We start from the raw sequence: 15556 nt of genomic DNA on the forward strand, positions 1-15556 counted from the left end.
TCAATCACAAAAACAAACAAACAAACAAACAAACAAACAAACAAACAAACAAACAAACAAACAAGCAAGCAAATAAACAAGAAATAATTTCCAACATTTTTATTGATATTATAACTTTATTATTGTATTTACAATGTTCAGCCATGGATGTATTAAGGGATACATCCATGGTTCAGCTTGTCCAGAATTTAAACCATGTTTAGGATTAGTGTTTACAGCTGTTTAAACACATTGATATGCAAATAATATGCAAATGAAACCATCATCAGTGTTCATAACATTTTATCAGCTTGGAACAATACTTCCCGGCTGGTAGACTTGCGATGATGATGGCACTCATTTCTGATATCTCACAGATCTCCCTTCCTAGGTGCCATGCCAAATTTCCTGTCAGAATCGGGATCAATTAAAATCACGCTTGCTAGCATCACTAGTGTTGATCCTAGACTCTCTCACAGTCCTCGGACCTTCACATCACTAAAAGGGTTGTTTTGTATGTACTGATACTGGTATCTACTGCATAATTGCACGTGAATATCCGAGTACTGTGCACCTTCATCGACCACATAGGGAAAACCATTCATTAACGTGTAACTGCAAAGCCCCGGGGCTTTGCGATAAATCGGGGCTTCGCGGTTACATGTCACTGAATGGTTAGCCCGATGAGGGCACACAGTACAAGGATATTTGCATACAATTATGCCATAGATATCAGTACATTCGAATTCATAACACCCTTTTAGCAATGCGAAGCTCCAAGGACTGTGAGAGAGTCTATATTGATCCTGCCTCTACATGTGCTAGAAGTGTCTTGAAATCAAATTTGCCGTTAAACAGCCATAAAAAGTCTTTGAAATACTGTATACATCCAGATTTTGTACTAAAAGTTGACAAAAGATCTCTGGAATTTTAGTTGTTTATCCTTTCAAAATAAGATGATTACACAATTCAGCCTGCAGAGCAAGGCTGGACAATCAAAGTACCTGTATATTCATGATTCATTTTACTGGTAGAGCGTCATTGATTAAAATCTGCCTGTGACATATACCATTGTACCTCTCCTAGGCTTATAGCTGCAATACTTGTAGCTTTTATTTTTAGTTCCCTGGAGTGACACTATTAGATAGGGTTCCATCTGTCCGTCACTTGCATCTATCCATCTGTAATACCACGGTATGATATTTTTCAGACATACAATATCTAATTTCATTCAAACCTGGCACAAAGGTGACAATCATATGGTATATATGCACATCACTTTGTTTCTTTTATGACCTTGACTTTGACCTTCAGGGTCAATTGTCAAAATTAAGCAATTTCTTGCATATCTTAGAAGATAAAATTAATAAGATCTATCCATATATTGTCAGTGGACCAATGGGATTCCCCCCCCCCCCCCCCCCACCATCCCCACAATTCAGGAATTTGATACTACTGGTCATGTGGTCGATAACTGTCCTTGGGCTACAGATTATAGATAGTAGTAGCCCACTGGGATTCCCAAAGGAAAAAAATATTAATTTCCAGCCAACTGGAGTTGTACAGAACAAAATGGAGAAGTGCAGTGAGTGGGACATGCCACATTGTAGCATCTGTGTGACATTGCGGGAGTTGCATCATATGAAACTTTGTATTTAAATGCAATGACATAACCACGTGACTCATTTCCTATTTGACTAGACCCATAGTAGACTCAAAGATTTGTCATTGCTTCTCCTCATCGCGTCACGTGACAGGTATCCCCCTCCTCTAATCAATCAACTGCAAACCTATCAATTATAGAGATCGAAAGTCAAATAATTAAACTCTCAAAAAATAAATACTCTGCAGTAATAAATACCCAACTTACAAAATGCCTATATTTTGTCATATTTCAGTGTAAGTTTTTATAATGCAATTAATTTTTATTGAATTATTTTAAAGCACAACTGTTATATAATAATAGTTGGTTTTCCATTAGGACTGAGTTGAGAATCAATATAGTTACAAGGAAACAATACATATTACTAATTTCGTTTCATTCCTACTAAAGTAATAAGTATTATTAATCTACTGTATTGATTTTGTAGACTGAGAATCTTCCTCAATAAATAGAGAGTTCTGTTTTATTACCATAATTATTTATTTTTTAAAAAATGGTGATTTTAAAGTGTGAGTGAAAAAAACTAATTTGTATCAGGCGATGCCTATGTTCAAGTTTGTCATGTCTTTTGGTGATGAATCTTTCTGTGCTAATATATAAATATTGTGAATGGTAACACTTTCTTATATACTCAGAAATATTTTTCGCCCAAATATTTGTTATGTTTTAGGGTGAATTGTACTCTTCAGCAAGTGTCTGCATTGTCACATTCCTTACAACAAACATGCTTATTTTATTCAAACCTTGCACAAAGATAAAATAAGTCATAATAAATTTTTTTTTAAAGCGACTGTAATACTTTAATATCCAGTTTATTAAACTTAGTGTGAAAGGTCCAGTGTAACCACTCACTACTCTGCAATATTATAAGCCAAAGCAACCCCTGAATCAGTCAGGCTAAATTAAACTTTGATGAACGAAAGGGCTCGATTTGGTTTATTTACCATATTTTATGTCTCCTGTACTTTTAAGTTATTCACTTTCGTATAAACATTGGACGTCCACCGTAGAAAAGCAAGATGGTATTTACATAATAGAAATGGAGAATACAAGCACAGTAGACTTGATAATACATGGTATTGAATCATCGAAATAAGAGATCTTGAGATTTGATGCACATTAGTCTAGACTAGGGATACAAGTAATTGATAATTTAATTCCCTTGATCAGATTAATTAATCATGATAAAAATGATGCTAATATATTATCAAGGGCTGAAAATTAACGAGTCCTGTGTCCACAGATAGCCAATTCTTGTCATGGGGCTACCATGATTTGTAGCTGGTAGCCCACTCAGGCTGCAATGTAAATACCATTGATTATGTACAATGATACAAAGGATGGAAGATTTACGGAAATGAAAGTATTTTAATAAAAACATATTTCCAATAAAGGAACTCTATTTTAAGTTCAGGAATATGGGACTATACTGGTCACCATCCTTGGGCTACCATAGGAAAAAGCTAATTTCAAGCCCTGTTATCTAAGTTCTTTTATCAAAGTACCAGGCAGGTATTCATATTTTGCATGAATGATAGTTACAGCATAAATTATAGTATGGCTTCTGACAATTAATGTGTGTGTGTTAATTTGTTTTTATGTATACATACATTACATTTCTTTTCTCTTTTTTTTTTATTTCTAGCAAATGCACTGATATATACCTCTTTTTCTATGGGTGAAAACCTTGGTGTAAAACTCCATCTTTTCAGTAAAGATTCAAGTGTAAGGCAACCAAGTATACGGAGTGTAGATTTTCTAGCAGATGAAAATAATTCAGTACCATCTGAACTTGGGACTATTGAGGTTGGGTTACCTCCAGCAGACCTTTGTAAAGATAAGGTTTGTCCAGAAACAAGACTTCCAGATATTCGTGAGTATTTACCTCGTGTATTCTCTTATTAATGTTTCCCACTCGATTTTCTACTTTGAATTTTAGAAATGAAAGTGTTGAACTCCAGAAGGTGCATACTACAACAGCCTCACCACAGCAGAAGGGTTTTAACACAACTAAACAATAGATCATTTAGTGTGTCAGGTTGGGCTGTACATGTGTGCATGCATGTAATTGACATGTCAATCTGATTACAAAGTTGATAACAGTCTGTGTAGGGTCAGCTTTTTCTTTAATATGATCTTCTGACCTTTATTTTTGTGTAAATTGTCATTTGTATTGCATGTGTTTGTTTTTGTCCTGACAATAGACAGCGATCATGCAATAAAGTAGACAGTTTTAGCAATTATAAAAGTTTACAGGGTCAAATCATTAACTACTAGCTGACCTATTAATATATCAGTATGACTGTGTGTATATGTGGGTGTGTAAAAACAGAATCTACCAAGAATACTGGTATAAAATAGTGTCCAGTAAATTTAAAGTTGACTAAAGTATGCATTCCAAACAAAAAATACTGGATTTACTTTCATATCTAATATGTCACATTTATCCTTGTAATGCATTGTTCCTATACAGTGCTCAAAATATGAGTGAATAAACTCAATGTTCAAATCATTATATATTTCCCCATTTGTTGTAAATTAGCTTGCATGGGTATCCATTACACAATGCTTGTCTTCAGTCAGCAAATGAAAATATGATTGACCTACCAGAGACATGTCATTTGATTTGAGGACAAGAAAGTGACAAAAATCCTATATCAGTATATCAAGAATATTGTCTGTTTGAATGAAGCTAAATATTGAGAAATATTATATTTACACCTATGCAAGCTTAATCTATGAAAAACAGGGAAGAGTATACTTTGAACTTTTTAAAGTCACATATTGACCACGTACGTACCACAGAGCAACTGACATAGAATGTATGATGTTGTGACATAGACGACAGGGTATAAATGGAATGAAACTAGCTTGCTTGCTAGCTTGTTGTGGTTTTATGACAAAACTCCATGACGTGGGAGTGTAAGTTTGGCATACTCGGGGCATTTGCAAGAGTGTTTGTAATGTTGTCTGTGGCTGTATGCTTCCACAAGTGTAGTGAATGAAAGTGCAGTAGACAACATCACAAACATGAGTGCAAATACAACATCACAAACATGAGTGCAAATACACCCCAAGTATGCCACACTTGCACTCACGTGTCATGGCGTTCTGTTATTTATTACATTGTTTATCTAAAACAGCAAATTTCCATAAATATCATACTGTGCGATCACATGCTTTTGCATTTGGCAAACAATTGCATCCTCATTTGCATATCATTTTGATAGGGGGTATGCAGTAATGTTTTCGGTTTTGCACGGCAGTGCAAATATATTACCACTAGTGTGCACATGCACTGGTGCTAGTAACGTCTGGTAACATCTTATTGTTATTTTTTTCCCCCAGGAGGTCTGATAGATGTTTGTTTGGATGAAACGAGTATCCAACAAGTGGAAAACTTTTTACTTCAAAACTCATCCAATACAGAAGAAATTAACAAAATTGCCTCAATTGCAAATGAGAAATTAAAACTTTTACAATACAGTAAATATTATGGTGAAGCATCACATGACATTGGCTTAAATTATACATTTGATAAGTATACATATCTACCTGGAGGACATTGGGTACCAACTGAATGTCAACCAAAATGGAAGGTATGTTCATTTTTACAATAGCAGATAAAGTACTAAGCTGTGCACGAACAAAAGTCAGAATGGATATGTTTTGTTCCTCGAGTCTGTCTCTTGCAGAAAGTGATTCATATGCATTTTACATGTAAAACAATTGTTGCATATGTCTGTCTCTTGCAAAGGGTGATTTACATGTACGTAACATGCAAGACAGCAGGCGATCCCTATATAATTTTGACAACAAGACAAAAATGTAATGCCTAATATCAGGGATGATTGTATACTATGTATGTGCTATACCATACATACATGTACATATGCAACAACTGTATTACGATGTATAGGAATTCACTCTGCAAAAGACAGGCACCAGCAACAATTGTAATGCTATGTATATAAATCACCCTGTGCCAATTATACGAACACACAACCAACAGCTGTATCCATACTGACGTTGGTCCTGCACAGCTTACTTTCTTCAGCAGTGTGTTTCTGTTACATGGAAATCATAGTCCTGAGTTCATTAAGAAATATTAGTATGGACCATGTTTTACAACATTCAATCATAATACCACTTTATAGTCTATAACCAGGATGACATAATTGAAGCAGGAGAGGCGTTAGTATTTTTCCATATTATTTATAGACTATTTTTATACCATAATGTTTGTAAAATGAATACTCACATGTACAAAGAACACAACAAACAAGCTATTCTTTCAACAAACATCAACATTATAATTGAGGTGTTTGATATTAAAGCAATACTGGATTGTTTTTGCCATTGACCATCGTTTCACTCGCATGAATGAGAAGAGCGCTACCAACGGTTGAATATTAAGTGTGTTTTGTTTAGGGTTGTCACCCTATAATGCATGTTCTTCTATTTATAGTCTGGCAGGGAGGAGGGGTAACCTGAATTTGTTGTTTATACATTTTTCCTTTGCTATTTATTGTTGTCTTGAACATACACAGTCAGAATCTGTTGGGTGACATGTCACCCTTTTTGAGCATTTTTAAATATCAGCTATTCTTTCTTTGACCATGCTCTCCAGCTAGTTGAAAATAAACACACAATCTGGATCGTATCCTAAAACAAATTGACGTGCATATGGCCTCTAACTGGGTTCTTATATACGTTAGGATAAAATATTTGACCTTAGAATGACCTTGACCTTGATCTCGATGCTACGTTTTAAAAAGAAGCTTCCGGCCATCAGATTTTTTCTCGAAATTCATTTTTTTAATTTTTGATAGTTTAGATGCAAATCACTTCTATTTCTTTTGTTTAGCCATAGATCTTGGAGTCCTGCCAAGATCTATGGTGCCACATTTCAAGCAAAACTTATTGAATAAGTTTATATATATATATAGATTTTTTTTAAACAAAAAGGGAGTTTTTTGAAAGTCTAGTAAAGATATGCATATAGTTCTATTAAAAAAATGTGTGGCAACCATCACTCCAGAGCGGTGCCAACCCTTCCAGCTCATGGACTCAATATGTAGGTCAAGGTCATGACAAGAAACATGCATTTTTTACATAGTACCAAAATATTCTATTCTGAACCAGCCAACAATAACTGACCAATACTTTTGGCTCAAAACAAAATTATTTGCAAGAAATTTGAAAACAAAATATCAAAATTTGAAAATAGAAAATAATTTTGAAAAAAAAATCACAGGGAGTCTCTTTTTAAGATATTATGGTGAGGTCAAGGTCATACTTGGGTCAAATCATTTTATCCTAACATATATAAGAACCCATTTAGAGGGGTTATAGGCAATCAATTTGCCCATAACTACATGTAAGTTTATTTTCAACATGTACAGTTTTGTGAAATTTTACATGGGGTATGGCCAAAAGAAAGAACTTTTAAAATGCTCAGGCATACAATAAAATAATTGTTTGGTTCCAGTTACCCAACCCCACCTAGGTTTTCACTGCCGACCCAAACTTTTTTTTACGTATTCTAGAAAAGAATAATAAAATTGCAAAAATTATGAATTCTCACGAGAAATAGTGGATGCGGAAACTGACATCAACTTAAAGAGACAAAATAAAACTGTTCTTCCAATCTGTAATGGCTGTACATCTGATGGGGAGAAATAAACAACACAGAGAGACCATTTTGAAAACAATGGAAAACCTGAACTAGACACACTCACACATGAAAAAAAATAGAATAAAATAAAATAAAAATTCTACCTCCCCACCTATTCTAAAATTGAGTGTAATCGGAACCACACAACTTTTTTTATTAGGCCTCATGGATGACAATCAAGGTGTCACCCAACAGATTCTGATCATGTATGTCCCAGACAATAATGATCAAGAAAAGGAAAAAACTATAGACAACAAATATAGGTCCCGCTTAAAAACTGGACTTATCTGCCAGACTATAAAGATGTATGTGAGAAAGTATTGATAGTGTTAAATTGTGCAATTCTGTGGATATTTCGACTACATATTGTAGTTATACCTGTTACATCAATAAAACAGAAATCTCTTTTTATGAAATTTATGTTAAGTTTAATAACAGTCACACACACTTTTTCAATACAGATTTACATTGAAAAGTTGATGTGCGCGAAAAATGTACACAATTTGGAAGAGATTTTGTTACCTTTGCAGTGAATTCCACAAACACTTCTGCAAAGAAAAAAACAACCTATTCTTTATCCATATATTTTTCTTGTGTGTTTGATTTTTAGGTTGCTATCATCATACCTTTTCGAGACAGAGAGGAACATTTACCAATTTTATTGAAACATTTGGTTCCAATGTTGATGAGACAAAGATTAGAGTTTGCCTTTTTTGTAATAAACCAGGTAAGTTGAGGAAACACTCACTTCCAGGAATGCCTCACTGAGATTATTTTATAACACTGCTGAAATACACAGTAAATTGTAATATTCTGGTGGATGAATACATTTATGGTTGTTTCTATGTGCATACCTATAAATATCGCCCTCTAGTGGTAGTCCATAAAACTTAACTTAACAATTTCTCAACTGTACAAGCTGCAGTGCAAATCAGCAATACTCAAAACAAGAATGTTGATTAATAACTAACAAATACATACATACACACATATGTAATATACACACACATACATACATACATGCATACACACACACACATACATATAGATATACTTGCGCACATACATACATACATACATACATAGACACAAATACATACATATACATACATACATATATACATACTTACATACATACATACATACATACATACATACATATATACATACTTACATACTTACATAAATCAATCAATACTTGCCAGTGTTATTACTTTATTTAATTTTCACGAAAATTCTATTTCCTTTTTTCCCTTCAGTCAAATCAAGAGAGCTTCAACCGAGCAATGCTTTTTAATGTGGGCTTCTTAGAGTCTCTGAAGTTTTACCAATGGGACTGTTTTCTCTTCCATGATGTGGATCACATTCCAGAGAATGATAGGAATTATTACGGCTGTGAACTTATGCCCAGACATTTCGTGAGAGGACTAGACAAGTATGGATACAGGTCAGCAAATAAACCTCACAGTGTGTTAATTTGGTCATAAGATTTTAGATTTTGCCATTAGTAGTGTCTACACTACTATATGGCAGCGAGGACCCAAGGATTGAGCCATGCAAGTCAATTTTCATTATCTCAATTAACTCACTAGTTTTAAAGTGTCAAACCCCAAGATAATATCTTGTGGGAAAAAATTGTATTGCTTTATAGCCTAATATATATTTTGCTGAGATGCCCATATGCATATCATACCACCACCTAGTGCTCAGTTGTAACTATAGGATTTGTTATACTGAAGAGAATCACCACTCAAAACAGATTGTAAACACAAGCTAAAGAAAAAAAAAATTTAACTGCTTGGGCCTAATAACCTGCAAGTCATTTGATCTCCCAAGCTGATGAATGTTTTTGGTGATCTGGTCATACATATTATTTTCTATATTTAACATTATAAACAAAGTGGCAGGATATCATCAGAAGCTGACTGGAAAATATACTTTACCAAATTGCTATACAGCATATGACAGTGCACGGCACAAGCGCCCTCAGTGGCAAGAACATATAAATACTTTTCTTTCTTTTTATATCATCAAATTTACTTTAGTGTGTCTTGAAGGCCAGAATTTCATTTCTTTATCTTTCTCAGAGGTTTTCTTTCCGCAAGTGGAACATCTGGTATATTTGTAAAACTATGGGAATCAATATCAAAAATGAATTTGAAAAGTTGATACTTGCAGTCTCAACTATGGTAGTGAAATGTCTTGTGTGGATCAGCACCCTGACTACCATGGTAGCATAGTACACTGGCATGGCATCCATAGTGTTAACTAAAACACCTGTATTCTCACCATTTCTTACCATTTAGGGTATATGTGTATTAAACCTGCAATTGTCACTCACTTTTCAGTCAGGTCATTCTTACCATGTATACAAACTAAATTTATAAACATCTGTCACTTTTGTTTCAAGTCATTACAAGAGCTAGCTATTGCATAGGAAGGGCTTTCAATTGAAACATGATTTAGTACAACTTCAACTAGTAGAACTTCCGTCTGAATAGTTATTTTGTTGTCGATATTTGTCTGTGTACCTACTTCCATCAACTCCCAAGTTGATAGAATCCCTGGTAGATGAAGGCTGTAAAATACAAACAAAACATGCAAATTTTATATTATAAACTAATTGCCATGTGTGTACCTCTTCCATCAATCCCCAAGTTGACTCTACCATCCAGTAGATTAAGTCTGTAAGATAGAAAACAACACAGGTAAATATTTTATCATGTGACTTAAATTGCTATCCAAGCTACACTGCAAAGTTGATACCTCTACAGGCAAATTTGACTGGTTCACTACTTTTGGAAAACATTACCATTCAACCTCATCTTATGTATGTGGGTAACAAAGAATATTAAGAACAAATTGTAATCACCTAATGTGGAAATGAAACTGTTATTTTACACCACTGCTGTCATGAATGTGGCACACAGGGAAATCACTTCACTTGGGTGTTTTGGGTTGTATTAATACTTGGTACTGACAGTAGGTCACAGGCTGGTAGAAATCCAATCTGATTAAAATCCAATGTAGTGAAGTTCAGACTCAGTGCAATTTCTTTATTTGGATCTTACATTTATTGTTGTTTGTTCTTTTTTGTTTTGTTTGTTTGTGTGTGTTCTCGGACTCAATCTCGTACTTACGAGTACCCAATGAGAATCCGTCTTACAATATAAAACTCAGTGCTTGAAACTGAACAAAGGAGAACCACCAAACAATAACAATAACATCGCTGTCTGCACTCTGTGTTTGTACTCTTTTCGAACAGAGTGCCTTGAAGTACTGTACCTGTATGTTTTGGCACATTACACATTTTCAGTCATTGAGCAAATTCACTCTGCTCTTGTTTGGCTCGAGAACACCTATGGTATTGTGTCAGATATAGGTATCTGGCACTCACAGAACAAAAACAAGAACACATGACATAAAAGAACTAAATAAAGAAATCTCACCGAGTTCACTTCATTGGATTTTAATAAAATTGATAAAAAGCAAATGCAGCTGTTCAGGTCCAATGAACTTAATCTCCGAGGCATCAAGTTGACAACTATACATGTATGTATTACCTATCAATAAAAAAATTATTACCCAAGATTTATTATACTCTTTGTAGGTTGCCATACAATGAATTCTTTGGAGGAGTTAGTGGCCTTACAAGACAACATATGCAACTCATTAATGGTTTTTCAAATAGTTTCTGGGGCTGGGGTGGAGAAGATGATGACCTATGGAACAGAGTATCTTTCTCTGGTTACACTGTATCTAGACCTATGGGTAATGTTGGCTACTACAAATCAATACAACATCACCATAAAGGGACACGCATGAATCTTGGCAGGTATGTTACCATGGTAATTGTTCAATATAATGATATTTTAATCAGATATGAATCTTGGACACTGATAAGTGCCATGCAAGGCTTTTGTCTTTCTTAGTTATTTGCAGAATTCAACTGACATGAAATATATATATCTACTTGTAATTTGTAGGTTTCGATTGTTGTGGAAATCCAAAGAACGGAACGCATTTGATGGTCTCAGCAACTGTGACTACGGATTACCAAAAGTTGAAATACATCCACTTTATTTCAATATTTCCGTGGACATACATGCTGTTGAGGTAGAAGTGCCCGAGTAGAAACATTAAAAACACTACACTTTTAAAAGTGTGCAGGAAATCTATGTGGCTTGACCTCAAGAAGATAGATGAAATTCTACATCTTTGGAGAGAGTAGTACTGTACATAGTACTTTTTAAAAAGTCCATCAGATATATGACCTCTCTTTATTACTGCTGAGACAGTTTGATGTATTATTTCATAGAATTGAAATTTCTTCCACATGTCAATCATTCCATGCCAATCAATGAATTTTAAAAAAATAGGCCATCTTGAATGGTTCATTATGGGAATGTACCATTCTATCGATGAACCATTACGGTCCCCCAGATTACTACAACTAGAATAATCACATATTTACATGTGAGCAGGCTGAGGTGGATTTCAGATTTAATATTAAGATATATCTTTATTCAGCACAGAAATCCAAAAATGTTATGTACTGAAGTTGAAAACTCCTCGACATTGGTCATTGGAACTGTATAAATTACTTTCTAAACAAGCAACACTGTTCCGTTCAGACTTAAAAAACAAGGGAAATAACCTCATTCAAGGAATTGTTTCATGGTGTATGGTATAGTAGGGTCAATACCAGTGGTATGGTAATCCTTGGAACCTGTTGGATAGTAGGGATAAACACTGTGAAGGGATAAAGAAATAACATGATGAGTCTTCATGGAAGTCTTCATGTGAACTACAAATGTTTGACTTGGTGACCCAAATTACAGTGGCACCCCCTGTTTGAGGATGCACAGAAAGAAGTATTTATACTATTCAGGCCTTGGGCAGCCTTTTTGTGATAGTACCACAGAGGGCATTGTTTTGTGTTTTTGTTTTTGTGTTGAAAAACAGTAAATTTGTACCATAAGATTTTATGATTTTATGAAATCAATTATGCAACTCATTCCTTACAATTTTTGTGTCGAACATAAACATAATTTGCAACTAATGAATAGCAATTTCCTTATTTGGAAATTTAATTTATGCTTAACATCACTTACAAAGTAACGTAATACTTCCCTTATATGGCAGTAATAGTTCAAGACATACTAGTAGTCAATTTTCACCAAACATCAAAAAGTAGTTTTTATATGCATGTGCCATCACACTTGTATGGACATTTTGTAAGGTTCGAGTAACTTCTCTGAAATAATTTTTAAATCTTGAATAATTTTATTTTGATGACTAAATATTCTACACTTTTGGTCATTTCTAAGATGGATCTTTGAAAAGTGGATATAAGTAACGAAATGTAAATGATATTAATTAAACAAGTTTAAAAAGACTAATCTCGAAATATCATATTTTGAAGAAGTATATGTACATTTTTGGTCATAGGTAATGTTTTTTTGGGCGTGACATCTTAATTTTGCCATTTGTATGTCGAGATAAAGTACACACTTGAGTAGAAACTTTCTATGGACTTTATAAAAGTTGTATAGTTTCAGTGTGTAGTAAAACCAATGGTAAGTTTGAAGTTACTTTAGTAAGTCTAGGTATCATGTGATGAACAATCTATATTTTACAAAAATGTAAGATCTAATGAGACTTTCTTTCAAGGATTGTAGTAATCAGTTACAAGCACAGACTTGTTTCATTCAAACTTTGCACAAAGATGAAAAGAATATAAGTAAAAGTTCTTTAGATTAGGCTGGCCATTCTATTTTGATGTTTCTTATTTTCCGATCAACCATATATTTCTACAATCCTGTGAAATAATAAAAACGACATAGACATCTATGTGTAATTTAAAAGATATATGGTTCATGAGCCATTGCAAACTGACCGATGGGGTTCATGCCGACCTTGACCTTTATTTTGAAGGACGTGTGCATCTTTTATATCATTGGAAAGAAAAACTAGTAGCATTTAGTACAAATTAATGTCTGAACATGTTTTAGAAAGTAAAATGTCTGAAAACATTAAACTTTTTGGTTTTGATAAAAAATCAAATAGCATCATGTTTGTCATAGGAACAAGCAATTAATATCATTAAGTTCAAATGTCTGAACATTTTAAAGGGACTTTGAACTACAGGGATCAATATTTTCATTAAAACTTCTTCTTCAGCCATAAATAGTACCTCACAGGTTGTCACCTCAACTGTTTTCTTCTTCTGTATATTGAAACCCAGTTTGTTGGATCAATTTCCAGGAGACCAATTATATTCTTTGTTAGTCTAGTTCCTATAAGGTATAATCGTTGCGATTTCGCTACAGACGACGTTGGCATCCAGATTATTTCTTAGTTAACCATTAGCAATTTATTGTAAACTTAACAAACACAATGCAAAGTCTTTAGTTTGTGCATAGTGGAGGGTCTATGGTTTGTGCTATGTCATCAAGATTGCGATAATTAGAAACTTAATAGATGTTGCAGCTGTATAATTGTACTAAAGATCATGATCGTTTTTGATAAAGATAACATACAAAATTTTGTTATTTCACTGAAAGTTTTTGAGTTCCCAGAGACTAATTGTTGCACATTATTTAGCCTGGTATGCTTTGCAAATGTACAGAAGACATTTTATTCTTATGTCCTGGCAGTCTGAGAGTGTAGGACAATTAAGAAGTGTGGGATGGATTTGATGCCACACTTTGAACTAATTATGCACTGGTTAAATTATATTTTTGCCAGAATAAAAGAGGACATGAGAAAGATAATCCTGCATGCCAATTGTGTAAGATGGAATATCTCACATTATTACGGAATCATTATTATGGAAGTTTTGTCTTATAGTCAACTTGTGGCTCATGTGAGATAAGAATTCCCAACTTGTGTGAGATATTCCATCTCGGCCCACTGGGGTATGGGATTCCAAGTCTCTACAATTTTGGCGTATTTTATTCCAAATTTTTTTCAAAATTAAAAATTTGTCTTCAGTGAAATTTTCCAGGATTATTTTAGTTAAAATATAAAATCTCCCTGATTTCAGATCATTTAGTGAATGTGATTGGTCTCGATTCATTAAGGTAATATGGTGGCTGATGTTTTAAGGAGGAAAAAAACATCATCACATTCTGTAAGATCTTTACAGAATACACATTGTATCTATGCACCACCTTACCCTTGTGGCATGACAGACCAATATCACCTTCACTCCAGTTCATAAATGTGGCACGATGAATGAATGACGACTTTCAATGTGGCAAATAGTGCAAACACAATGTATGTATGCAAAGAATGGATAAAAAAGAATGCATCATAATAGAACATTTTTTAATTCATAATTAAGTAGAATTTTTTGATAAGTTGAGATGTTCATGAATGGATTGTGGATTGGTAATCTTTAGAAGTCGAGTGAATAATGTTTGAATAATTTTCATCAGGAGTTGGTATTTTTCACCAATTGATTACTTTTTTGTTAACTTTACTTCAGTGAACACCGAGTCAGTGATTGGTGACGGTGTACATTTTAAATACGTAACTGTAGTGGAAGTTTATTATAATGTTAAATGTTGGCAATGTCACTACCGTAACAGTAAACTTAGTCACACAATGCAGATTTCAAAATTACTGCCTGGATGTTTTACCTCACTCAGTTGGATACTATCCAAATAAAGCATCACATTTTTTTCACAGTGCACTACAATTGTCTTTTCTGTGCTGTAGATGATTGCATTAATTGTTTACATGTTTTCATTCATTATATTCAATTATTAGATCGCTTATTAAGTTCTGAAATATATTTCATAGCAATATTAAGCAATAGATAAAGAAGACCATGCTATTACTGTAGGTTTTCCTAATGAATTAATAAAGTAAATTAATTTTAAACCATTTTAACAACTACTCTTAATTATTTAAAAGAATGTAAATACATGATATGTAACTATTTTTACCACGTTACTTTTGCATTCGTATTACACTGGTGATTTATGTAAAGACTTGATCATTTTAAAGTGGATGTTCATAAATGTATATATTTCCTACTGTGGCAGTCCATATCAACAATGATGAGATCTTTGCACCTACATTGAAATCAGAAAATGGTAAGACACTGCCAGAAAAAGACAGTACAATCTGAAAAAGACAGTGAAATCTGAAAAAGTAACTGTTGATGTTCTACTACTCAATCTTCAAGTCTTTCAGGAATGTGTGCATAAAAACTAGAACAACATGAA

The 15556-nt window shown here is 33.8% G+C and overlaps 1 protein-coding gene and 1 long non-coding RNA gene across 2 annotated transcripts in view; both read left to right on the forward strand.

Annotated features, from left to right (window-relative positions):
• Window positions 1-11453, forward strand: part of LOC144437292 (beta-1,4-galactosyltransferase 5-like) — a 12721-nt gene extending 1268 nt beyond the window's left edge. Inside the window, exons 2-7 of the mRNA XM_078126216.1 lie at window positions 3288-3515; window positions 4991-5241; window positions 7930-8046; window positions 8579-8766; window positions 10930-11154; window positions 11306-11453. Of these exons, the coding sequence (XP_077982342.1) occupies window positions 3288-3515; window positions 4991-5241; window positions 7930-8046; window positions 8579-8766; window positions 10930-11154; window positions 11306-11453 (1157 nt within the window). The remainder of the gene's footprint in view (window positions 1-3287; window positions 3516-4990; window positions 5242-7929; window positions 8047-8578; window positions 8767-10929; window positions 11155-11305) is intronic.
• Window positions 1-15556, forward strand: part of LOC144438338 (uncharacterized) — a 302136-nt gene that overhangs the window by 178516 nt on the left and 108064 nt on the right. The gene's annotated exons all lie outside the window — the stretch shown is intronic.

This window comes from Glandiceps talaboti, chromosome 7 (assembly GCF_964340395.1).
Source record: "Glandiceps talaboti chromosome 7, keGlaTala1.1, whole genome shotgun sequence".
NCBI classification, from domain to species: Eukaryota; Metazoa; Hemichordata; class Enteropneusta; family Spengelidae; genus Glandiceps; species Glandiceps talaboti.